The following is a 27,270-nucleotide window of genomic DNA, read 5'->3' on the forward strand; positions in this document are numbered from 1 at the left end:
CCACATAATTTCTTGTTTCATGTATGTAACCATGAAACAATATATCCTAGTATCTCTTTGCCCCAGAAAGGTCCTACGTTGGTTGCACTACTTGCCCATGTGCAGAAATCTACTCAGGAGGCTCATTCTTATGTTCACTCTGAATTTTGTTTTCAGGGATGGCTTTAGGGATTCAGTGGGAGCTACAGGGAGCCCAGAAACTAATTGAAATGAAAATCAATGCAAAAATATTAGAATTTAAATGCAAACCTAACAAAAATATTTTGCCGCTTGCTGAAACATGAGGCTCACTATCTTTCTATTTAAATAAATAACCCTTTACACACAAAACCTCAGGATGGGGACATATGCTTCCTTGCAGGATATCCCTGTCATTCTGATACTGACACAAGATGAATTTGATTGGCAGTTACCACAGGGGGTGATTCTCTAGCAACAGCAGTGAAAAGCAAATGTCTTAACCTCTGAATTACCAGGCTGTTTGATTTGATGCCTTTTTTTTCCACCTTTCCACCTAATATCAAATGTGCAGAGGAAGATATTGGACTATTTCTTCAATTGGATCCTCATTAGAAATGCCAGTCTTAACCAAAGGTTTTCTGTCAAAAAAACTAGAATAGACTTGCACTGTATCCTTAAAATATTCCTTCTGAAATTCAGGACTAATTAGTGTCTTATGTACAGTACTCGTATGAAGTGTGCAGGTACTTCTGTCTGCCAGTCTAAGCAGACAGATGCTTCTTGTGTTCTGTCAAGCAGTCTGGTTTGGGAGAGTCAGTGGAGTACAATCAAATCAAACGACAGCATCGCGGCATGTAATTATACAACATTCAATATGATGCTGCTGACGCTCTCTGAAGGATTTTGTTTTTGTTTAATTACGATCTGCAATCATGAATAAAAACATACACAGAAAGACTGCTTTGTCAGTATCGGCCACCAAAAACATCTGGCCACAGATTTAATTAAAATTCCTGTTTTATAAAAATATCAGGTCAGAAATGAAGGATGTACACATTAAAATTTACTTTGAGGGTTTTGAAGTCATTGTAATATTCTTATGTAATTTGGCTGCAGAAAGATTTAAGAATTGTGTCAAGGCATTTTTTTTGCCAATGTTGCTTTGGCGGCTCTTATTCACGTGTTACTGGGGCTAATTAGCAGTTATTAAATTACTGAGATGTGCAGAGAGACTGTTTTCTAGTTGTCATGGTTACTGCATGGTGTTGGCTTCTGAAAACTCTTATTAAAGCTTAATTTGTAGATGATAATTCTTCAGCTCAGTCCTAATTATGTGAATGGTACCTCTAAATCTTGAAGACCTTAGAGTTTACATGCCAACCCCCCCCCCCCCCCTCAGTAAATTTGAGTTGATAACTGCAGGGATTCATTGAAAAATGAGGATTATTTGAGGGAAAGAAAAAATAATAATGATATATTGTGCAGTAAAATCTCTATGAAGCATATTCCCATTTTGCAGTGCCGCTGTTTTGTGGAGATTGTCATGCCATTGCTCTGTGAAGGGTTACATCTGGTCGTGGTGACAGGCAAATGGCAGTAAACATCTGTGCCTGAATGTTCTTGTGCAACTGGCAGTAGGTGGGAGTTGAGAAATTAGATGATATTAACGGATATATTTTTTTTTAAAAAAACGAGACAGGAGCTATTAGAAAATAAATGGGATTTTAGATGGGTGTAAAATTGTAAGTGCTGACAATGAATCGAATCTTCTCAGTGTTCTGGCACAGATGTCATACAGCCATATAATATCCGTGGTGGAGTTACTGCTTCTCTAATGTAAAATCTTGTACCTTGTATTCCCAGTTGCTCACATTTTCAGCACATTTGATAATTATCAGATTCCATACTTTATTTCCCCCCTTATATTTATGCACTAAGTGGGGAAAAACAAGTTAATTATAAAAACTAACGCAAGTATCCATAATATTCTTTTTCACAAATATGTTTATTTTCCACATTGTGAAAGATCTTTCTGCCAAAGTCAAAACATATTGTAAAATAATCAAGCTATTTTAATAATGAAAGCATAACTTCCCATTTGCATTATTCTTGAATGAGGGTCAACGTTTACAGTTCTTTCTTAGTTTATAGATTTGACTGTGATTACATTGTGAAACTGAAACATTGCATACAAAAAATGAAGTAGATTTCTATAATTGCTTCCTGGTGGCAGTAGAAGCAGAGACCACAGGATGTTTTTAGCCTGGTCATTGGAGACACCAACATCCCAGAACAGTCAGTGAAGCAATTCCATCTAGCACGTATTCCCAATTTTTCGATGATTAATTTGTTCTGGGAGGGGATATGTTGATCCCTCATTGAAGTGATGCATGTTCACGGTGCGCTGTATGAAATTGTCTTCGGTGTACAAAATATATTCAAACCGTTTTCACTGTGAAGACTGCTTTATATGAGTAACAGAATAAATTGCTCATCTGTAAAGGAAGAGTAAGCAGGCAATAAATTATTGTTTTACTTTGGCTTCTTCTTAACAACTCTGAATTTGCCAGATTGAGCTGTAAAAGAGATTAGAGGGAAGAGAATTGGAATAAAACAGCACAAGCTCCACAAAACAGTGGAAAAGTACTGAGTGAAAACTCAAGGGATTTGCACATTGTCTCTTTACATTTGTGAGGAGAAATTAAATGGATGAACATTTGAGTTCATAGAAAGTAAAAGGTTTACTCAGTCACGGAATTTGCACATGAAGGAACTAAGAGATATTCCGATGATTCCATAAATTGTAGATTCATTTTTTTTATTTTACCTTTTGATTACAGAACTCCTGTTGTTTGTACCTCTGTCTTTTGAGTACTGTATTATGTTTAGTGTGTATTTATATGATGTAAGAGGTACAAGAAGCTTTTCTGTTAGATAATAGCATGTTCAATGGTTTTGTTGGATAGGGAAGCAGAAAAATCCAGAATTGGGAACAGTTCTACAGCAAATGTTTCATGAGGAAAATAATGTGACCTGCAAATGCTTTTGACTGTTGGGAAAATGCTACCGGAGACTAATCTTCGCAGTGTTCGTTTGTCATGCTGAGATGCTAACAAATATTCTTTTTATGTATGCAGCTCTGGGATTTGCTGCATAAGTTCCAGTTTGTTTTGACGTACATAGCACCATGGCAAATCGCATGGGGCTCAGCATTTCATGCTTTCGCACAGCCCTTTGCTATACCTCGTATCCTTTCCCATCTGATAATAAAGCACCCTGTCCCGGTGAGTCTGACTTCTGGGAGGTATGTGCAGGAAAGCTGTTATTATTCAAGGAACTAAGTGATGGTGCTTAACATACCACAAAGAAAACGTTTTTCACATTGTAGCATCAATAATGTATCTTGGTTCTACTATGTTGTTCACTTTCTATTTTTTAATCTAGATTTTGTGGATAATCATCGAAGTGTCAGTAATGAACAACATCAATAATTGATAGGAAACAAAATAGAGGTTATTTGTTCCTAAACACCAACAGTGCCCAATGTTTGTTTATTTATTTATTTATTTATTCTGTTTAATCATAACTAATAAAATGTAAAACTGCTACACAGATGGCAGACAGAGCATGAGGGAAATGAAGAGCACCTTATCTGGAATTTTGAATTCAGGTTTTTTCCATTCAATTTGTATGTGAAAATGATAAGCTGTAAATAGGAGCTGCAGATGTTTCACTGTGGGATGCAGCTGAACAAGCAATGGAGTCTGGAATCTATCAATGGTTAAATTAAGGATTTAAAGTGAACATCAGTAATCCTTTTTAAAGTGAGTTGAAATGTGGCAGAATTGGCAAGTTGCAGGAGAGCGATAACTCAATAGAGCCAAATAGTATTTTGGAACTCTTGTCTGGTTTGTGCATGTATTGCTGAATTTATAGTTCCTGCAGCAGGGATTGAGGAGAGCTCTGCACAAACATAACTGACCAAAGCACCAACCGCTCTTTTAACATTGAAAAGTTCACCTTGAAAAGTTCCTGAGAGTCTTTATGGAGTAGAAGTTGAATTCATTCACAGTGTCTATGTTTATATTCCAGTGATTGGAATCCAGGGTCTGCTAAATCCACCTCGGATCCGAGTACAGGGATGAATGCCCACTTTTAATAAAAACAAACGACTCTTTGTGGGATACTACTGTGAACAATTGGATGCTGCGTTTTCGCTCACAAAATATACAGTTAATGCACTTCACAGTATAGTCTGTGACGCACTTTGAGACCTCTCAATGACGTGATAAGGCACTATATCAAATGCAAGGATTATTGTTATATTATTATTTTTGAGTGCCGGTTCCACAATGACAACTACAACAACAAGATTCCATTTATTGAGCGCCTTTCACCTCGGGTGGACGTCCCAAGGCGCTGTACAGTTGGGTCAGGACCCGAGCAAGGGGGAAATGGTCAGGGTGAGGGGAGGGAAGGGAGGGAGCGAGGAGTGGGTAGAGAGTCGAGAGGGGAGCTGAAGGCACGGTCAAAGAGAAAGGTCTTGAGACCGGCCTTGAAGGAGGAAAGGGAGGAGGCGGCGAAGGCACTGGGGGATAGGGTTCCAGAGCCTCGGGGCTGAGAGGCTGAAGGCCCGGCCACCGATGGTAGGGCGGTTGGGGCGGGGGATGTGAAGCAGACCGGAGCCAGAGGAACGGAGGGTACGGGCAGGTAGGTAGGGGGATAGTAGGTCGGAGAGGTGCAGCATAAACGGAATTTTGGAGTGTCGATTGAAATTTTTTGTTTTGCATTTTAAAACCAATAGTAGATTTTGTATACATGAAAAGGACAGGCACCAATTCTCTTTTGACTGTTCCTGCCAAAGCTTGGGACCTCAGAAAGTGTGTCTTGGTTCTTCTAGCGTTTACCAGCTAAATTTGCATATATTGCCACTGTGAGCATTGTCTGGCAAGCTTCCCACTGTTTGTCTAGCTAGGGCTATCCTATTAATTATGGTTTTGGCTTGCAGGATTAACAGTAGCCAAGTGGAACTATTCCCTGCCCCAGACCAGCCTGCCCCTTCAAGTTCTGCCCACAAGTCTGGTTGGCTGGACTGTCGTCAACAGAGATCTGGAGTACTGCAACTGCCAGAGAGGGTTGACTCAATTCTGACATTTTTTTCAGCTCAGCTCCAAGGTAGAGAGCCAGACAATTATCTGAAAAACAGCCAGCATGGGCACAATGGGCTGAATGGCCTTCTGTGCTGTAAACATTTTTTATTCTATGGATTACAAGATTCTGTATTTTAATTCTATATTTTGTACTTAACAATTTATCATGTCCCACTTGTAAAATCTGTGCACTGGATTAATTTGATATGTATGTACTGTACTGTATAACTTCCATTGTAAATACAAAATTGATTCCTTAATGATGCAATTTCAGATTCAGCTATGCTCTTTGTGCAGGCTGTTGTATCTTCTGTGTTATCCACTCCTCTTACCCCATTCCTCGGGAGCGCCATTTTCATCACTTCCTATGTCAGGCCAGTAAAGTTCTGGGAAAGGAATTACAAGTAAGGAAACTTCTTTTGCCCATGGTGCGCTTTGACCAATTACTAGATATTTGTTCTTTGTGCAATGTGGTAATGTTTCAGAGTACTCTAGCGTGAAATGGAATAAGGTAATACAGCTGCTCAATACATTCTCAACACTGCCATGGTGCTTCTACTGCAAGCAAACCAATTGACTAGTTTCCTTTTTACATATTTTTTAAAAAGTTCATGTATGTCAAAAGTAAGAGAAAGAAACTAGGCCACTGTTTTGCAATGGATACCGGCCTAGAATTAATGCATTAAATGCAAGTGGTTGAATCTTTCTTCAAAATGTTTTAGCTTAGCATTATTATATGTACTTCACCTGTGTAGGTGTGTGCGTGCATGAGAGAGGGAAAAGAGTACAGCTAAGTAAAGATTCTTGCCATTCATTGGTGATTCCTAATTGTCATCAATGAATCTTGACATACTTGCCAGTTACTATGATTTTAGTCCAGTTTTTTTTACACGTACATACACACACACACATTTAATTTAAAAATAACATGAAGCATGATTGGGATCCTCTTCTTCACAAAATCTGCCTCCAGTTTATTAGTTCCACCATAAGTGTAAAGAGCTTGGAGAAAAATTGGTGTGATTACAGAAGCATGGATTCAAGAGTTTACCATGTTGTTCACCCACAAGGTATAGAGAACCTCCATTCTACAGTGTATCCTGTAAAGAGCTTTGAGATGTCCTCCTGACTATATAAAATGTAACTATTATTATCATTGTTCTTTACAGCACAAAACGGGTGGATCATTCAAATACCAGACTTGCTACCCAGATAGACAGAAGTTCAGGTAAATAAAGGCAGTCCGCATTAATAATAATAATAATCCTTGCTTTTGCTATAGTGCTTTTCATGTCTTCTAGATGTCTCAAAGCGCTTCACAGAATATGCTGTAAAGTGAATTGGCCGTGTATTTGTGGCGAAATGCGGCAGCCTATTGCGCACAGCAGTGTCCCACAAACAGTCGTGGATTGAAATTGACCAATTTTATTTTTTTTGTTTTGGAGGGATTATTATTTGTCGTGTTATAATTGAGAAAGACTTTGAAAACTAGAACAAATAAATTAGTCAAAACAATTATTTCTTTGGGTCAAAATGTAACTGTAGAACAAACCATTGTAATAGTTAACCTATTATGTTACCCTGGAAGGATGATTGTATACAGCTATGGTGAACAACAGTTAAAACAGTTGTAGCATTCCAATCAAAGAGTAAAATGAAACTAAACAGTACAGTTAATACAAGCTGAACTCACCAATCTCGAGCTCCAAAGTAACTTCATTTGTTTTTTTCAAATGAGAGTTGAATGGTTTGCTAATCCTACCGATTCTGCTGTTTGTACAACCATTTCTATAATACATTGAGTATATTGAGTATATTGTATTCTGTGAAGTGCTTTGGGATGTCTAGCAGACGTGAAAGCGCTATATCAAATGCAAGGATTATTATTGTATCTTCAGTCTCTGTTTCTAAACTTTTTACAGAGTTTTTTTAAATCTTATATATTGGGGTCTATAATTTGTGGAATCTCTTAATGAGATTCCTTATTTAGAGTTGTGCAACGGGGTTTCCTGGAACTGGAAGAGTCCCACAAGATCTCTGCTCTGCTGTGAGCCATATAAAGAGTTGGAATTCCTTCCTGTAGATTGGCTAGAATTCTAATGGGATTTTGTATCCCCAATGTAAATTAGATTCCCATGGTTTTCTATTTTCTGGTCAATTTAGATTCTGCAAAGGATGCAAAGCATCATAAAGAAGAAATAAAGTATACTAAGCTGAACAAACAATCTCATCGGTCTTAACACAATATAATTAAAAGTAAGATCTCTGTATAATTGAGTAGTTCAGAAATTTTAACTATGTATGAATTATAATTCTACATACTTTTGGATTTGTTGAAAATAACGTATTTCTAATGCATTATGCTTAATAATACTTTTATAATTTTGAATTCCAAAGTCTAGAATTGAGGCATAAGTCAGAGAGGGTGAATTGTTATGTACAGTCAGCATGGATGTGACCATCATAAGATTTCGATGCTTGTTTTCAGAGTGAATACGATACAACAACAATGAGGGATGCCCTAAAGGGGCTGAAAACAAGATAGTGTATACACAACGTATCATAGAAAGTAGATTTTGCTGTTGTAGATTTTAATATTTAGAGGGACCTTAATAACCTATTGCTCTGTATGTAGATGATCTTTCTCTCACTCCTAGCCTCCAGCATTTCTCACTGTCGCAACCTTTCTCGTCTCTCTGCTTTGACAGTATCTACTACACTATTCTTCCTTGTTCTTCCATGCACCATAGTCACAGTCTTGCATGTTTTTTACCATTTCCATTGCTTCTTTGTCGTTGAAATTAAAATTCATTGCACTATTTTCTGCTGACACGCATTCTTTCTCAGGATCTTAATATTATGGAAGCTTTATTCATCCCTTTATCTTGTAATTAGGCTTTTTAAGCCTAAACCTGGTGTTGCTTAAGCATTACTGCTTGATTTATCCCTTCATCTTTCCTACTGTTTTCAACCTTGATGGTGTCCTCCACTAGGCCTTGGCTCTTTACCTAAGTTTCTCAATAAAGGTAAACTGAATGCTATTATATAACTACAAATGGGACAAAATGGAAATTTTGCTCTTGTCATTAATTTGGTGTGGAGCATAGGTATCTTTACGTTTAAATTCATTACGGATGATAGAAAATCCATTCTTTTCCATAAGAGGGACCTTAATAACCTATTGCTCTGTATGTAGATGATCTTTCTCTCACTCCTAGCCTCATTCCCATATATTTGTTAAAGTCTTTTCAATACTTATTGAACAATTGAATGACTTAAATACTGAACTTGTGTATGTCTTGAAGCTAGATCCAATATGTATTACTATTTTTCAAACTCTAGATGTCAATCAAGTGTTCTTCAAATGCTGTGAAGTTTCATGTTAACATTTCCAAAGCATTTCTGTTTCCAAAGCGTTTCTCTCCTCCCTTTTTTAGATTCCCACCCTACCTGCCAATTCTCCCATCTCACACATTCCTCTGCCGACTGACCCCTCCGAATCAGCCTACAAAATGTCTGCTCCCTTTCTAAGAAGGCTCTCGCCATCAACGACATCAGTGTGGATTGAAACATCAATATCCCTGGCCTCACTGAAACCTGGACCACCCTAGACAACACCTTCCTCCTGATTGAGGCCACACCACCTGCCTACACCTTCCACCTTACCTCATGTCCTAACCGCTGTGGTGGTGGTGTGGCTCTCATCTCCAGATCCTCATTCAGAGTCGCCCTGGAGTCATCTGATCTCTTCCCACTCTGGCCTACCTCCTGCACTGACTTATCCTCCTCGGTCACTCTCCTCCACAACTCCCTCTTCACCATTCTCGATGCCCTTGCCCCCCCTCACCTCTCAAACCACCTCACCAGCCACCTATGCTCACTCAAGGGTCAGGTGCGAACCACCAAATGCACCTGGCTCAAATCTGATTTAATGGTCCATCAGCAGATCTGGCTGGACCCCATAAAAACTTACCCCTGTGCCCTCGCCTCCACTGAATCATCCTTCTATTCTAAGATAATCTTGGAGGCCAAGGACAACCCTAGGCTTCTCTTCTCCACTACCAACCGGCTCCTCCGTCCACTCTCTCACGCCTCTCCCATCCTCTCCTCCAACTCCAACCCTGTCACCCCTCCTCTCTCACCACCACTATAACCCGCATGAAGCCCACCACCTACTCCCTCGATCCCATCCCTACCCCTCTTCTTACCTCCCAGTTCCAACTCCTCGCCCCTTTATTCTCAGACTTCGTCAGCCTCTCCCTGTCAACTGGCACCGTTCCCACCCCCCTAAAAACAGCTGTTATTACTCCTATCCTATAAAAACCTTGGACCCATCCTTGATCACTAACTACTGCCCCATCTCCAACCTTGTTTTCCTTTCCAAGGTCCTTGAAAGAGTTGTTGCTACCCAGCTTCACTCCTTCCTCTCCCGCCACTACCTTTACGAACCCCTTTAATTGGGTTTCCGTGCTGCCCACAGCGCGACTGTGCCTTCGGCCACCCTCTCTGCCTTCCACCCTCCCTAATCCCAACCCCCCACCCCCAGAATGTTCAGTGCTTGGGTTGTCCTCCCAATGTGAAAGGCGCTTTACAAATGTAATTTTGTATTGTATTGTAAAACTCAGACTTAACAATTGATTTCTGTTCTATTCACTTATGTTTGCATTTCTAGGAGCTGACGACAACAACCTCAACTCCGTTTTTTATGAACATCTGACAAGATCGCTGCAACAGAGCTTATGTGGTGACCTGATTCTTGGCCGCTGGGGAAACTACAGCATAGGGGACTGCTTCATTCTAGCCTCTGATCACCTCAATGCCCTGGTGCAGCTGATAGAGGTTGGCAATGGTCTGGTAACTTTCCAGCTCAGAGGACTTGAGTTCAGAGGTGAGTTGCAAAACACCTTCAAGAATGACAGTGAAATTAAAGCTACAGCTCTCTGCCCTAACAAGAAAAACAGAATTTTCCACAAACTCAATGTCCTTTGGTTGGCTAACAAGAATTTTAAACCAAATAGTTTGTTTTCAGAAAGGCTTAAGTAGGGGGTATCTCAGTGTGTGTTAGCGTGATGTCCTTTCACTGTTCCAACAGAAAATCCATCTCTGCTTTCTGTTCCCTGAAATGATCCCAAGTGAAGTTAGTTCATTGGAGTTACCAGCATTTGATAGGGAATTAGATAAACAGTTGAAGAGGAAAGATATAAAAGGATATGAGGAACCAGTATTAGAGTAGCTGGCTACAATGGGTGAGCTAACACCATCTTAATCCTGATGGTTAAATGACATGCTGTATTTGCAGTTGTTATGCTGTAATTTCTGTGATTCTATGAAATGTGTTTGTGGAGTATCTGCATGATTTTCACTGGATATGAGTGTACACAATATTATTACATTACACTGAATTTAAGGTCTCACTCAAAGAAGCCATCTGTTGTGAGGAATACGTCACTGACTGTCCAGCGCCTTGGGACGTCCCCGCGACATGAAAGGCGCTATTTAAATGTAATTTTGTTGTTGTTGTTAATGCAGGGTAGTGTCATTTTGAGTTTTGGGAACTGTTCTCTGCTCTTACTTCAACTGATATGAGAATGCTTAAAGATGATACTTGGAAATGCTTCCATTGTTCAGGTACATCTGTGTTGATAGGAGCAGAGAGACCTGGGGGTTCACAGGTCTTTGAGGATGGTAGGATAGGTTGATAGAGCTGATGAAATCCTTGGCCTTATAAATAGAACCATAGAGTACAAAAGCAAGGAAGTCCTGCTAAAGCTTTATAAGTCATTGGTTAGGCCTCAGCTGCCGTATTGTGTCCAATTCTGGGCACCACACTTTAGGAAGGATATCAAGACCTTGGTGAGGCTACAGAGAAGATTTACCAGAATGGTACCAGGGTTGAGGGACTTTAGATATGTGGTGAAGGCGGAATTGTTCTCCTTAGAGCAGAGAAGGTTAAGGGGAGATTTAATAGAGGTGTTCAAAATTATGAGGGGGTTTTGATAGAATAGATAGGGAGAAACTATTTCCAATGGCAGGTGGGTCGGTAACCAGGGGACATAGATTCAAGATAATTGGCAAAAGAATCAGAGGGGAGATGAGGAGACATTTGTTTAACCAGAGTGTTGGTACAGTCTGGAATGCACTGCATGAAAGGGTGGTGGAAACAGATTCAATAACAACTTTCAAAAGGGAAATCGATAGGTACTTGAAAAGGAAAAATTTGCAAAATTATGGGGAAACAGTGGGGGAGTCGGACTGATTTGGTAGCTTTTCCACAGAGCTGGCACAGGCACAATGGGCCGAATGACCTCCTTCTGTGCTAAAATATTCTTATGAATTCTATGATTCATGCAGGGAAGCATCTCGGAGTGCTGATCTCTGAAGATGTTTACATCTCCATGTCGGTCTTGAATTTGTATGGACATGCTGGGCTCTGCCAGGCTTTCCTCCTTCTGAGCCAGTTCAGCTCCAGGAAGTGTATCACCCTCTCAAAGAAGATTTGTTTTTGGATCTGATACTCATTATTAACCTTATAAGAGTTGAGAGCTGAGTGGATCCCACAGGGATTCAAACCCAGAGGCTCAAATCCGAAATATGGTGCTCAGTGAACTTAAGCTAACTGTTGAAATGGTTACAAACATCACAGATATTAGAGAAGCCGCAGAATAACACACCTGCTTTACGTCTGCTCTGTGCATCTCATACAACTCCGAACTTCTGGCTTTCTCGTTTGTATCATGAGACGCTACCCTGCTATATAAATGCATGTTGTTGTATATTTGCACATTCATGAAAGAGGCAACTGTGTTACAGTGGCTGCTACGCCTCTGATATCAGCTATTAACTACTGTTTTTCCCATGCTTCACACTACTGCTGTCCCTCAACTTCAGCAGTATTTTTTTGTAATCCATTAGCTGGGCTCATCCTGCACAAATAGCGAGAAATTAATGAAGGTTTAGATTTATATTAGACTGCAAGGAACTGTGAGGGTCACAGCAGATGCGTGAGACTTGAGAATATGATATCTCTGACTTTGAAAAGCACACATCCTCAAATATCTCTCATGCATTATGATGAACATAATTCAGAGCTGTCAAACTTGAAAGCAAATCACAAGGAAGCAAAATGGTCAAACAATCCCACTTCCAATTTCTCACAGCAGGTGTAGTACTTCAGTAGAACATTTATTAATTCGGCCCACACATGTATTCTTTGCACTTTTTAGGACCACTGCAAAGAATATTTCACAGGCTATTATAATAAATAGTTTAGGCGTCTGCTTCAGTGGGTGGGAATTGGTTCATGAAACATCAGCACTTTGGCTAACTTTGCTGGTCAGTCCACCATGTGAAGCAAGCTGTCCCCGTGTTTAGATGGAGAATGCATTTGGACAAGCCATCCATTCCTAACTGGCTATTTTAAGGTCTCTTAAGAGCCTCAGGGAGTGCCAGAAGTGATGGATGGCTATAAGTCCTTACATGGTGAGTTTATAATCTCAATGCACTGTCATGGGAGGTGCTGAGTGAAGCCCAGTTCCCACGGGCACTTCTTGCACTTATGGACCTCCTTCCAGATGGGTTTGTGGTTTTATCATTGAATTGGCTTTGGCCTTGGAACCTGTCCCTTGACCAGGGAAGGTGCGTGATATGAAGAGATGCTGTGATTTTAAGGGCAAAAAATTGAATGACAAAAAACCATGACAGCAGCATTTTATATCAGTACTAAAAATAGAATATAATTTTAGGTTTGGAAGAGTCAAAGATTCGGTTGTTCTTTAGGTTTCTCTGATTTCTCTTAAAATCGGCAGTGGATGCTTTTAAAGAAAATACTTTGTTCCCCGCAGCTCTTGTGTGATGAAAAGGATGTGCATGTTTTGAGAGCTGACAATTTGTGTCAGCAGTGGAAGGTTAAATCTCCCCACAGGAAAACACAGTGTGACCTCTCTTGACTATTTCCATGAACTAATTGCTCCACTTGTACATGCAAAGTCAAGCACTTCTTAATTATAATGTTGACAACAATTCAAATTAATGTGTTGATGCAAAATAATTAGCATAAGCTTAGAGGCATTTCGAAGGTTCAAACTCCGATTCATATCAGTCTGGTACTTTTTAAGAAAAAAGGCTACTATACTCTTAACATAAAGAATGGAATATGAAAAGACCTTTCATCCCATCAAGCTCATGCTAGGTAATGGTCTCTAGTAATAGTTTGCAGAGGCTTCCCAAACAAATGTACAATTGTGTTTTAAGCAACAAATCAAAGAAAAAGCCAACTTTTATTGATGGTTCTATAGGTCAGTGCAAACTACTCCACATCTCTTTGATGGGGGGGGTGGGGTGTGCTACATAGATCTCACAGAGGTCAACAACCTTTTTTGTGAGATTTACATTTACTTAGATTTACATAGAATGTAAACTAGTCGGTCTGGTGTTTATACTCCACATCAGTCTCCACCTACTTGCTTCCGTCCATACCCTTCGATTCTCTTCTCCCTCCCTCATCACAATTTTATCCCTTTGATCCACCTCCAGCAAAGCTGGGACAGACAGGCAGATCTAAATACACTCCAGTGTCAACCATGATGGCAAACTGTACCCAGTGTACCAACACTTGTCATTTTTTGTTATCAAATTTAAGATGATTAGGCCCCATCTGAGATTAAAACCCTGTGCCCTGATTGTGATTTCAGGTGGTTGAGTTCATAGAGACAGTGGATTTTCTGTTATGTTACAATGTAAATCAGAACAATTGGTTACCACAAATTCTCAGGCCAGCTTTTCACTGAGTTAAAATTGTTCCATAGGGAACAGTCTCTCTCGCTGGCTGGAGATTTTCTCCAAACTGCTTCGCTACACTATCAGAGGGCAGCTGATGCCTTGGACATTAGTGGCAATTGATTCCTCACGGAGTGGCCTCCTGACATTCCTAAAGGAATTGCACCACAAGCTTGTGGATATGCTCTTTAAGGGTGACAAGCTTTCTGATCCACACTGCGAGCCTCTGTTTGGAGTCTTGGGGACTATTTCCAATTGTTTTCTTAAGGTAGAGCCATTCTTATCAATCTGACTGCTAGGGCTTGAGGCAGGAACAGAATGGGCAATAATCCTTTCAGACACGTGACCTGGTCCAAATAAATCCATGCCAGTGTTGAACGTTTAAACCCCCCCTCCCCTGAGGTTCTGCAGGAGCTGGCATAAGCATCTCTCTGCTTCCAGCCCTCTAACCTCAATTCCCACTTGGGCAAATGTCACCCAGTGAATAGTGTGACCCAGTGGAGGCAGTTCACCTTGAACCTGTAAGTCCTAGAGCACTCCCATTTAAATGCCATCTTTTCAAGCTATTTTCCTGCCTTCTTTAACACACATTTTCCTACCTGTCATAATAATGTATCGCTAATTGTACTAATGGTGTGTAGAAATGAATGATAAAGACCCATAATCTTTGGGATCACAGAACATCTATAAAATCACCCTCGTTTCACATTTGTGTGATGAAACATCTGCATTTTTGCACTGTATGATTGTCTGAACTGGCTTCTACTATATTTTATTGTACAGAACTTGCATTTCTGTGAGACCAAATGGTCTCCCATCAAGTGAATGAAGAATAGCATTCAATTCTGCATAAGCACCACTATTTTATACCTTACATTATAATAGTTTTCAAGTTGTCAACTGCACAAATGGTACTGCTATTTGTCATAGCCAGAAATAGCTAACTTAAGCTGACACAAAGATGATTGTATCTTTGGGGATAATTATTGTGTAGTATTTTAATGATAAATTGCATGACTTTAGTATTGCTGAGTTGACAGATAAACTGGCAAATGTTTAACCTAAATGTTTCAATGCTATATTTTACTTTTGGTCCCTAAATCCTTTTTGTTTTGTTAGAATTCAAATATTTTGTTATTTTTATGTGTCGAGACAGATCAGTACTTTTGCGAAGGCAGAGAGCAATTAAGTGTTCGTACAGTAATTTGGTATCTTCACTGAAAGGTCTTTATCTACCATTAAAATAGAATGTAGCTTCGTGAGCATTTGATATCTCGCCTTGCTTCTTGGAGAGGCTAATGGACTTACACAGTATGAAGAATAAAAAATTAATGAAAAGGTATAAATAGACTTTTAAGTGACTTAAATTATACCGCTGTGATACCATAGACACTTCAGTGTTTAATTCTTTAACAATTTTAGACGTATCAATTTAACTTATAATCCTTGCATTTTACATTTGTTATAGCACGTTATCACTTCTCAAGAGACGTCTCAAAGTGCTTCACAGAATATACTGTAAAGTGAATTGACTGTATAATTTGTATGTGAAACTTGCCTGAGTATCCAATGAAAACAGTGTAAGATGTAGGAAATGGCAGTATTAGGGTCTAAATTTCTTACTAGAATGCTTTAATAATGAGTTGGAGTCACGCGAGAGGGAATTAAGTGCTCCGGTACACTAACCCGTGTGAAGGGCGCTGTATAAATGCAAGTTGTTGTTGATGAATTATTGAAATTTGCCTAACTTTTCCCTTGCCTAAGAATCAAACCCAAGTCTTCTCACTTTTGAGGCAAGCGCTCTAACCAATACTCCACATGAGTATGTGCACATTCCTGGAAATCTTTGCACCCATGAAACCGAACACTGCAATATATCCTTTAATTTGTTTTTTAATGCATCAAAATATTTTTTGACTGACCTTCATCGAAGAAAGCAGCAATCAGTATTAAACATTAATGTTCCATACAAATGTTCCAGTAGGTTGCATTGTACTTACTCGGATAAACTTGCTGAGCGATAACCTCAAGACTGCTGTCATGGGAGAACTTCTGCTCAGGATGTTACAGCTCCATCTGGTCTGATCCCGACTGGCACATACAACATCATGTTCCAAATCCCAACTAAGGGCTCTGTCCCACTTAAACATTGGAGTAAACCACCATGGTATACCACAGCATGAAACTAAGTCAATGAAGTTGGACATGTGACAAAGAATGTCTAAAAATTTAATTCAGCACTGTAGACACAAGGTTTCAGTTTCATAAAACTGAACCCGATGTTATAATGGGTGCATGAAAAAAATGGCCACAGTTCTTGTTTACAGGTTGTCTGATCACCACTGGCTTCTGGAACAGAGTATTTTTATGGCCGACAAGAGTGGTCACAGCTTACTAGGTGGCTCCCTGTGCCTTATGTGCAACAACAACAACTTGCATTTAAAAAGCACACCTCACGCAGGCTAGCGCCCCAGAGCACAACGCCGAGCAAGAGGAAGGTGACCGTAGGCACGGTCGAATAGGAAGGTCTTCAGGCATCACCTGAAGATGGGGAAGGAAGGCAAGGCAGAGGGATAGAGGAAGAGTGTTCCAGATTGCAAGCACAGGAAGAGGAAGTGTGCGCCATTTTCAGCAACCATGAGTTCACAGAAGACCCGCTTTATAAACAAACTCAAGAATTAAAGGTACTTTATAACAGGCGTGCTCTGTAAATTAGAGAAATTCCTGCAGATCTGTGTGACACACTTCTGATTATCAGAACAAATCATCAACTGTGATAACGGTTCTGTATATTGCACTGAAGAGCACTATTAGAGCAGGATATTAGCAAGAATATTTAATGTTAATGTTATTGAAGAGATAATTGTTCAACTGATTCTTTAATAACAAAAACTTAACCAACACTGTTAGTGGAGTGGCAGAATTCTGTGTATGTACTTAGTTGTGTCTTAGTTGTGCTTAGAGATTCCTGCAGCCATTGACTATTGCCATTGGGGATTGGGAACTATATGTACGAATGTGTTATTTTCCTGCTCCTAATTCAATCTAAAATCACTTCCAGCTTCGTAGATGGGCCTTCAAGTATCCAAGCAGAGGTACCAGTATTGAGGAAATGTTAAGAGTAGCACTACAAGTGATCAGCATTACAGCTTCCTGCTTTAAGGTGCATTTCACCTGTATCATTCTCCCTTTCTCCTCACTTAGTATTAAAGCACTTGGAGACATTTTCCTATGTGAAGGGAACCATGTTAGTGAAGTTGTTGTTAGCATTGAATTAAAGATGAATGGTTGCATAAATCTGGGAAGCGTTTGTTTCTTAGTTACAGTGAAGGTGTTTTTTCTTTGAATTCGCTCTTGTGAATATTTTTCAAAAGAAATCTTACAATATTTATTACATATTCCTGTTTTGCCTCTCTTCCCTGGAGGTTACATCTCCATTCTGCTGTTCTATCTTGATGTTCTTTCTCCTGTACTTGTTAAGTTTCTCTGCTTTTCTCTATCATCTACTCCATTCCTTACTCTCCTCTCAGTCAAGTCCTCAGAGCAATAGACCCCTTGATATTTGCACTTGATTTAATTCCTGGTTGATTCCCTCTTGCTCAATCTCTGTCTGCCCAATGCCAAGTCCCATTCCAGTCCATGCAGTCTGTTTCTGAGCTCACCTCCTGCCTGACTAATGTGTCTCTGTATTCCCTCTGAAGTTCAGAGAATACAACTAGGATGCAGAGATACCTCTGTAATATGAAACTGATGTATTCTCACAATAGGGAACAGACATGTTCTACATCACAAGGGATATTAAGATAGTCCTAATTCCCAGTGGTGATTTCTGACTCTTAATTTAGTACAAGAGTAAGCAAACATATTTATGGAAGCATATTTAGTTAGGATAAAAATGAAGAGGAAGAGGAGAGGGGGGGAGGTTAACATGAAGCTTCTTATGTTAATTTGCTATAAGTTAAAAGCAATTTCATCCCAGTTTTTTTTAAACTTACAAGAGAAATGCTGTGACAGCTTTTAATAAAGAAACCCATAGACAGCTCCTGAGGATAAACAGTCCAAAATCACAAGTAAATAGTAAATGCGAAATCAATATGCAACATGATATTGAATGTAGGGCAAGGCAATCAATGGCACTTTAGCCTGTAAACTGGAGACAGACTTTGCTTTTATTAATCTTGGATTTCAATTTTAAACCAGGACGTTTTTTCACCCATTTTGTGCAGTGTCTGTGTTTTGTGAAGTCAATCGGCAACTTCTTATGTTCAGTCACCTGCGCTCATTGGAAATATTCATCCACTGCCGTTAATTAACGGCTAATGGGGTCTATTATGTAGCTATCCTCCCTGGGGGAGAAGGTAAACACGGTCTCTTTGGGGATGAACTGGCTCCAAGATGATGTGCCTGGAAATGAAATATCGAAATCAAATGGCTTCTCTGTTGCTGACTTGGTGGATTGGTTCTTGAGCTGCTTCTCAGTAAATCCTCAGGACTCTGGCACTGTTCATAGCCAGCCAGCATGGCATGTCAGCAGAACATAGAGGAGCATAGGATGTAGTTCATTCGGGGAAACATGTCAGAACTTTGAATGTCATTTCCCTATCATTTTTGCACATGGGCAAATTCAATCAATTTATCATTTAGAAATTGTCCATTTACAAAATATCTGAAGACTCAACTGATTAATGTTATTCATTTTTTAAAAAATATCAGCTATATAAAATGTGACACCATTTTATTTCGAATGATTGAATTCTATGCTTGATATTAAGGCAGTAAAATCCCAATGAGAAGGGGTACAATCTGTGACATAATATGGGTTTAACAAATGATAATCCAAGATTAATTGCGAGAAAATAGCTTAGTGTATGTTACATTTTACAGAGTAATCCACAATTGAAAAGCATTATCAAGAAAGTTGGTTGAGGCCAGTTCACTAGACTCACTTAGGAAATTGCTGATGCTGTATTAAATAATCCTTGCATTTGATATAGTGTCTAAAACATTGAGGACATATCAAAGAGCTTCAAAAAGTCTCTGTATTTCTAGGCAAAGGTAATGGGAGAATGGGTGAGTATTCTAGAAGGATGAGATCCAAGTTAGGACTGGAGAGATTCCACAAGCCTTCAGATCTCACCAGAAAATGACGGAATGTCATCCATCTCTCTCTCGTGGTCTCAGATTGAACGTGCGTTTTGAAGTGCCTTTGTTTTGTATTTTTCCTTTCAGGTACCTATTGCCAGCAAAGGGAAGTTGAGGCCATAACCGAAGGAGTTGAGGATGATGAAGGCTGCTGCTGCTGTGAAGCGGGACATTTTCCCCACATGCTATCGTTCAACGCTGCTTTTATCCAGCACTGGCTGGCCTGGCAAGTAACCGCTTCAAAATACGTGTTGGAAGGTTACAGCATCAGTGACAACAATGCAGCCTGTATGCTGCAGGTATTTGACCTGAGAAAGATGCTCATCACCTATTATGTAAAGGTAGTAGTATACCAGTAAGTTTCTAATACGTTATTCTGTTTCACAAATAGAGGTTTTTGTTCTTTCCCTCCCCCAACTTGGACTCTTCCAGCTTCAGCCTGTCACAACTGCTAGCTGAGGAAGAGGAATAAAATCTATTTCTTCCCAGCTCCAACAAAAATCTTGCCTGAGCAGCTAACGAATAATAAAAGAAAGTAATAATAATAATAATATCCTTGCATTTGATATAGTGCCTTATCACATCTTCGAGATGTCTCAAAGCACTTCACAGAATATACTGTAAAGTGTGTATTTTATGGTTGAAATGCGGCAGCCAATTGTGCACAGCAGTGATCCACAAACAGTCGTGGATTGAGTGACCAAATTATTATTAGTAATTTTTTTTACAATAAAGACGTACTTGCGCAATTTATACTGACACAGAGAATATCCCATTATTTAGCCTGGCCAATTCCACATGAAAACACAGCAGAGCTGTGGCAGTCGCGTTGGACAGTCACTCTGGTGAGATCTGAAGGAACGTGGAGCATTCCCAGTCCTGACTTGATTCTTTAAAGTTTGGAAATGGGTTTTAACTCACAATTCTGCAGTAAGGATAGAGCATCAGTTCTGATTTGAAAGCAAATAATGCCTTTATATCAGAAAGTAATGTAGTTAGCAGATGTATTTAGTATTGATGAAGACTAAGCTGATCATTGCTGTTATGTTGAAAAATACAGATAGCTATAAAAATAGTAACTTAAGCTTCGTAACTTCACATCATGCTTTTCCATACAAAGAGAACTGCTCTATGTTGTGTTTCAATCATTCCCTATTTCCCAAGAAGGAATAAACTTGGTTTGGGTTTTATTCAGGAGGACTGAGGTAGGGTTCATGGGGGAGGTAACGAAAACACCTGTTTTCAAGCAATGTATGTGTTTTGGGGTTGTATTTATTTTTATCCTTGCGTATTATAGCACATTGAGTTGTCCTTACTTAATAGGGAGGCACATTTAGTGCATTGCAGATCAAATAAGCTTAATACTAATTGGATATCTGATGCAGTGAATTAATATTTAACCTGATCAATATTACATGCCAAGATCTCTTTGTCTAGCATTGCATTGTGGATTTGTTATGGAACTGTTAATGTATTCCTTCTATCAAAAAAGCCACTGAATCATATTAATACAATAGCAGGTGAAACATAAGGACTTCACTCTGATCCTAGCTGGCAGATCTAGAAGTAAAGCCAAAGATCAAAGGAATACACCCAGCTGAATATTCAATGGTATTAAACAGCCAATTAGAATTTTATTTTTGGGAAGGTGTCTGAATTTACAGGATTATACAGAAACCCAATGCCTTGCTTGAGTATCCACACTAAACTATTGAGAGTTCCACATACACGTGGAAACGTGCATTTTTTCTGGTATGGAATATAAACTCTCTCTTCCCCGAAGGCAAATTTCTACCAGCAAGAGCCCACAAACAGTCATGAGGTACAGGACTTTATGTCTCATCTGAGAATGGCACATCCAATAAAGCAAAGGACTAGAGTTTAAGTCCTGACCTGGTGGTGGAAGTCACAACCTTTTAACCCAAAAGATAGCGTGAGAAGTTCACCTATACTTTCTGGAGAAAGTGGAACACAAAACATGGGAATCTAAAAAGAGGAGGGATAGAAATAATAAAAACATGGAAGAGGATAAATTAAACCATTCTATTCCTGTTACCTTAAGTTCTTAGTGTGATTGAAATGACAAGATGACATTGTTGTGAAAAGATAAAGTACCCTTGAAAGCATGTCTTTGAAAGACAAATCTATGAGAATACATTATCGTGTATCCCCAAAAATCATTAACAAATACTCCTGTCCTGCTTCAAAATAATCAATTGTGCGAAGAGTGAAATTGACTAAAAAGCCAGAGTAGAAAATCAGTGATCCGGAGTATCCACTGTTTATAATACACTGTATCTATTGAATGAAATTCAGACAACTTCATCATTTTAAAGACACTTTTGCTGTGGTTTATACATGGTTTTTCAGGTTTATGACACTGTCAGGAAATCCTAAGACCCGAGCATGCATTACAGGACCATTTCATAGAATCATGGAAATGTAAAACAGTGAAGGAGGCTATTTGGTCCATCATTATCCATACTGGTGGTACCTTCCCCTGCTGGAGCTATCTGGTCTAATCCCATTCCCCACTCTTTGGAACAAATAAAGTTGAAGGGTGACCTGATTGACATCTTTAAAATTCCGAGTGGTTTTGATAGTCATTGGGGAGAATTTATTTCTACCGGTTGGTAAGCAAATAACTAGAGAGCATCAATTTAAGCTAGCTAGCAAACCGGCAAATGGGGAGATTAGGAGAAATGCACAGTGAAGATAGGTCACGGTGTGCCCTATATTTTAACCAGATCAATTATAACGAGACTGACATGGTTCATGTGAACATGAGTTTTATTATCAACAAAAGAGGAGAAATTGTATTAAAGAATTTCTCTTGACAGAGCATAATATACTATCTGGTTCGCTCTTCTAAACTGGAACACTGGTTGAGTACAGAGTCAATTCAGGAAGCACTGCATCCGTATACTGCATGGAATTATGTGGACAGAGATCCAGCCGTATTTAACGTAAACATCGATGAAGACTACGATCATTGCCTCAAGGGAGTATCAAGAGCAAGTTTCTGCAATATTTATCTGGATTGGATACAGCACTGCAACAATAAAAGGAATAAGGTACAGAATTAAGTATAATACTTCTCCATTTCACTGTCCTATGTAGGGTTGTGTTAGAATGATCTTTTCAGTGCTATGCTTATTCTAATGCTCCCATGATTTTGGGAAACACATTTTATACTATTGTACATATTACCTCTATACATAAAATAAGTGTGTATTTCAATTCACTCTTCCTCCAAAAGAGAGATATACCATGATCACTAGCCACCCCCAATGCAAATCATCAGAAAAGGTTGGACAAGGGCTGTGCTTTCCTGTGGGCAGTACAGTACACTTGTCACCCAATTTTATCGTCTGTCTGTTAGTGAAGACATCTTACTGATGATTTACTGCCGGTGTGATGAGAATAACAATAATTAAGGAATGGAGTAGCAGAAATACTCATTCATCCCTGATTTTTTTAAAAATAGCGGTGATAAAATCAAGGTCCCCTCTTCTCCCTTACAATCAGTCATGTTCTGATTGAGACAGGACTCCAGCCATGTGTTTACTTGACATTATGGGACTATCATTTTGAAGCCTATTTCACAGCCTAACAAGAACTCCCTTTCTGCCATAAATATTGGAAAATTTAAATATTTAGCCCTGGAGATATTGTACTGTGCGTGCGTTGGTAAATGTTAAGTTTTCTCAAGTGGTAAGCCCTTGAGAAAAATCCTTAATACATTGTCCATGGCTAGATCCCAACAATGGATATCTTGAATGTTTTTAATCGCTAAAATATTACTTATGTCCTCTTCCACTTATGAATCTATATTTGTACCTCTTTGTTATTGATACCAAATATCTTGAAGGCAGTTAAAAGTGGAGTTTTCTGAACTGCATTTGATTCTTTGACATTCTGTGAACAGCCGGTGAGGAGTGATGGAGATTCCCCTTTAGTCACCCTTTGCTATGGACTTTGCATTCTTGGCAGAAGAGCTTTAGGAACAGCATCACACAACATGTCAATCAGGTACATAGCTGATTCCTTAACTAATAAAGTAACTATTGCCTTGACTAAGTATACAAATCTCCAGGACAAGCAGTGATGTTTTGTTTGTTGAGGATATGAAGTCCAGGACTTTGATGAAATCAATGGGAAAAGCTAACTGAATTGAAAATTGATTTTATGGAAAGCAGAAGGTAATGAAAAAATATACAATTGACTTTAAGAGGAGATGTAACTGGTGGAGTCCATCTTGTTTATGCTTCTTTTCACACAGTAGGGTCTAAAATGCAATATTTGCAAACCAGGTTTGAATCGTTAATTGCAATTTCCAGTTTGGGCAATATTAGAAATAGAGGATGTTGCTTCTAGTCATAGTGTAATTCTTGGTGGTACCAAGGCAGTGTCAGATGCTTAGGAATCAAAAAGACTTAGACCAGTTAAGTGGATGGACTTCCCAATAGCTTATTGTAAATGTTTGATATAGTCAGTTTGATATAGTCCAATTTTGGAGTCCTGTAGCTCAGTGGTTAGAGCACTCGCTTTGCAAGTGAGAGACCTGAGTTCAATTCCAGGCAGGGCGAAACCTTGGGCAAGTTTCCTTACTCCACACGCCTAATAATAATCCCTCCAAAAAAACAAAACAATAATAAAAATTGGTCATTTTCAATCTACGACTGTTTGTGGGACATTGCTGTGCGCAATTGGCTGCCGCGTTCGCCCACAAAATATACAGTCAATTCACTTTACAGTGTGTTCTGTGAAGCGCTTTGGGACGTCCTCCTGACGTGAAAAGCGCTATATCAAATGCAAGGATTATTATTATTATTATTATTATTAATTTACAAGGACCATAACATTAAGAGGATCTGCAAAACTGGGATAAACTGCACATGAGGCACAAAAGCTAAGCAGAACATTCCCTGTGTTAAAGAATGAACTGAGAGCCATGGCATACAGGGAAAACCTTGAACCATGACATGCCAGTGTTTAAGCTACTTAGGTTGTTGCTGTGTTTACGATATAATGAACTGAGGGAGCCATGTAATATGAATTGCGAGGGGAGCCCTAAAGCTTTTGGACATGGTTACTACAGGGCGACCTGTCATAAAGCACCTCACTAGAGCGCTCCTCTTTCTGTGTTGCTGACATTGCTATTGGCTTCCACTTTGCAGTACAGACAGGTGGAAAATTGCTACCAAACCTGGAGGGTACTTCAGAACCATTTTTGTTCGACTGTCTGTATCCTGCGGTGCAAGTTCATCAAAAGATTATTAGTTTAAATGTTAGAGAGGCAGAATTAATATAGAATGTTTCAGCCTGCTTTTGACCTTTCATCATCTGTAAAATCCTTCATTTCTGGTGCTTTTACATTCTTCTTATAGAACTACTGGATTCCCCAAGGTGTAAGTAAAACCATTGACTGACAAATATAGGTGTTAATTGTCTTGCCTATTCCTAGTCTTTGTTATCAGGGGGTATGATTCATCTTCACACCCTGGCTATAATCTTCTCACTGAGTTTTACTTTGAAGGCTCCTTTTCTTCTCTTAAAGTATTTTTATTTAAGTTCCAAGTTTGCTAAAATCCAGCATTTATTTTCTTTTCTGCTTTGTTGGGGTTAAGGTCTCAATGTTTTTCATGGCTGATTCTGCTTTTGAACATTTCCCTGCATTTTGTGCAATCCAATTTCTATTTAATTGTAAACAAAAGGCAAAATTTCTATTTTTATTTCTATTTTTATTTCTATTTAGCTGTTGTGTGACTTGTTTTGTTTCACATGTTCATTGTGACCCAGGTGCTGTCTAATTCTGTATTTCCCTGAATAGATTTTGTTTCCTAAATTTCCCTTGTGCCCATATTTAAGCAGTGGATTCTCATGTGAACTTTGTTAACTGGTACATTGTTGCAGCTTTTTCAAATGCCCACGTACTCTATTATCAGACTGAACAGTCCAATTGAAATATTTTAGTTAATATAGAGCGTTAGTTGCTCAAGCTGGATGAAATTTGATGGTCCTGCTTCCACCAGTGCGCAAGAACAGATGTGGGGCATCATGTGCCTATACACGTGTGATGCTATTCTCAAGAGAGCACAAGTTCAGAATGGTGAAGGGAAAGTTTAGGACAAACAACAGGAAATATTTCTTTACATACTGCATAATTAATAATAATCCTTCCTTGCAATTACTGCAGTGAACGCTGGGACAGCTTACCAGGAAGGGTGGTAAACACCAAGAGGCTGTACTCATTTGAGAAACAGCTTGATGTTGTACTGGGAAGACAGTTGGATTTGGTCTTATGGAAGGATGGAGTCAAATGAACTGAAAAGTCTTCTTCATTCAGGCCAATTTTGTGGATCTTTCATGAGATTTGGAGGAAGCCTACGTATTCAGTATATGCCACATTGAAAATATATGAGGATAGAGTTCAGTTTTAAATGATGCAATGCTCTCTCTATTTCATTGCGAAAATAACCTTGAAGTTTCTGTTGAATTTTTTAAAATTTTACTTGTCTTTGCAGCTTGGAATCCTTTCTATACGGGCTCCACGCCTTGTTTAAAGGAGACTTCAGAATAACAGCAAAGGAAGAATGGATCTTCGCAGACATAGATTTGCTTTACAAGATTGTTGCACCTGGAATCCGAATGTCTTTAAAACTTCATCAGGTACGTTTTCTTTTCAGGTTTACCTTTGTCAAGGTCTAAAACATTTACATTCCAATAAATGGTCCAATGACTGTCTCTCCAAGTCAATTACCATCCTGAATTGGACATTCCTTCATCACCGCTGAGTCATAAACTCTGGAACTCCGTATCCAAACCCCAAAATCTGGGTGTGCCAGATGAATAGCTAGAGAACTAGCTATTATGTTCTTGGGATGTCCTCCGGACATGAAAGACACTACATAAATGTAAATTTGTCTGGTGTGTTCTTGGAGTTTCTTAACAGCTGACGATAAAAGGGCGACCTTTCTGGTTTATTAATAATAATTATAATGATCCTTGCATTTGATATAGTGCTTTATCACATTGTTGAGACATCTCAAAGGGCTCCACCGAGGATTGACATGGCAGACAATTGTATTTTTTTTTACTGGCTTGTTACTAACATGTAGTGTTTGTGTTTTTGTGCGTATCCAGGATCATTTCACTTCACCTGATGAATATGATGATCCTGCAGTTCTGTATGAGGCAATTAGCTCCCACCAAAAAAAGCTGATCATTTGTCATGAAGGCGATCCTATGTGGCGTGATTCTATACTGTCCAATGCTGAGTCACTGCTTGCCCTCAGGCATGTGGTAGATGATGGGGCAGACGAATACAAGATAATTATGCTTCATAAGCGCTACCTCAGCTTTAAGGTGATTAAGGTACGTCATTGTGCTGACTTATTTGTATATATTTCCAAAGCTTTACCAGAGTGAATAAGTACAGCCAGCAGAAAAGCAGCAGCCGAAGCACAGCGGCTCACTTGGAGAGAATTCAAGAAGTTTTTGTATAAATTGTTCCAGGTTTTCTTTCCTTTCGCCTCACTGTGTTGAATCTAGCTATGAAAATAGTGAAGAAACTTGTGTTTTTTTTTAAAAAAGTTACATTCCCAGCCTTCTAATTCCCTGTCCAGGAGCAGTTCTTTAACCTGTCAAGGCAGGTGTGTAAGAGTGGTGAGAGGCGAGGCACAGTCTTATTTCCTCACTGATCTTATTTCCTTTCCTTGTACCTTTCGCTAATGGGATCAGGCATGAGTTGATTCCACAAAAATATGACACTAGCCCCCGGGAACTGAAAAGTAACGGCATTGGCATTCTTTATAGCTATATAAGATATTGAATAGGAAACTCAGAAGTAAACTCAGAAAAATGTTTCCAGAATCCCAAGTTAGAATCACAAGAGGCACATTCAGGGTGGTAAAGAGTGAGTTTAGGTCAGAAACAGAGTAGCCCATTTCTAAGGCTGTATTTGAGGGGAGGGGTCCATAAAACCCCAACCAGCGCTATAACAGGGCCTGACCACCACACTGACAACACGACTGGAAACATCCTATAAGTAACCCTATAACAGGTTACAAGGGCACCTTATAACAGGGTTCTATTATATTTCTGTACAAGAGGGTATTCAACAAATGGAACAGGTTACCAGAAAGAGTGGTAGTGACCAGAACATGATTCGTTTAAGAAACAGCTTAATGCTACAATGGGAAAATGACAGGGTGGATACTCCAGAAGGATCAGGCCTTTG

At 39.2% G+C, this 27,270-nt stretch overlaps 1 protein-coding gene across 1 annotated transcript in view; it reads left to right on the forward strand.

Annotated features, from left to right (window-relative positions):
- LOC121848535 (pecanex-like protein 2) overlaps nucleotides 1-27,270 on the forward strand; it is a 120,491-nt gene that overhangs the window by 72,154 nt on the left and 21,067 nt on the right. Inside the window, exons 23-31 of the mRNA XM_042332957.1 lie at nucleotides 3,099-3,207; nucleotides 5,386-5,515; nucleotides 6,281-6,339; nucleotides 9,784-9,999; nucleotides 19,116-19,369; nucleotides 21,869-22,102; nucleotides 22,957-23,060; nucleotides 25,556-25,700; nucleotides 26,175-26,405. Of these exons, the coding sequence (XP_042188891.1) occupies nucleotides 3,099-3,207; nucleotides 5,386-5,515; nucleotides 6,281-6,339; nucleotides 9,784-9,999; nucleotides 19,116-19,369; nucleotides 21,869-22,102; nucleotides 22,957-23,060; nucleotides 25,556-25,700; nucleotides 26,175-26,405 (1,482 nt within the window). The remainder of the gene's footprint in view (nucleotides 1-3,098; nucleotides 3,208-5,385; nucleotides 5,516-6,280; nucleotides 6,340-9,783; nucleotides 10,000-19,115; nucleotides 19,370-21,868; nucleotides 22,103-22,956; nucleotides 23,061-25,555; nucleotides 25,701-26,174; nucleotides 26,406-27,270) is intronic.

This window comes from Callorhinchus milii, unplaced genomic scaffold, assembly GCF_018977255.1.
Source record: "Callorhinchus milii isolate IMCB2004 unplaced genomic scaffold, IMCB_Cmil_1.0 Scaffold3, whole genome shotgun sequence".
NCBI lineage: Eukaryota > Metazoa > Chordata > Chondrichthyes > Chimaeriformes > Callorhinchidae > Callorhinchus > Callorhinchus milii.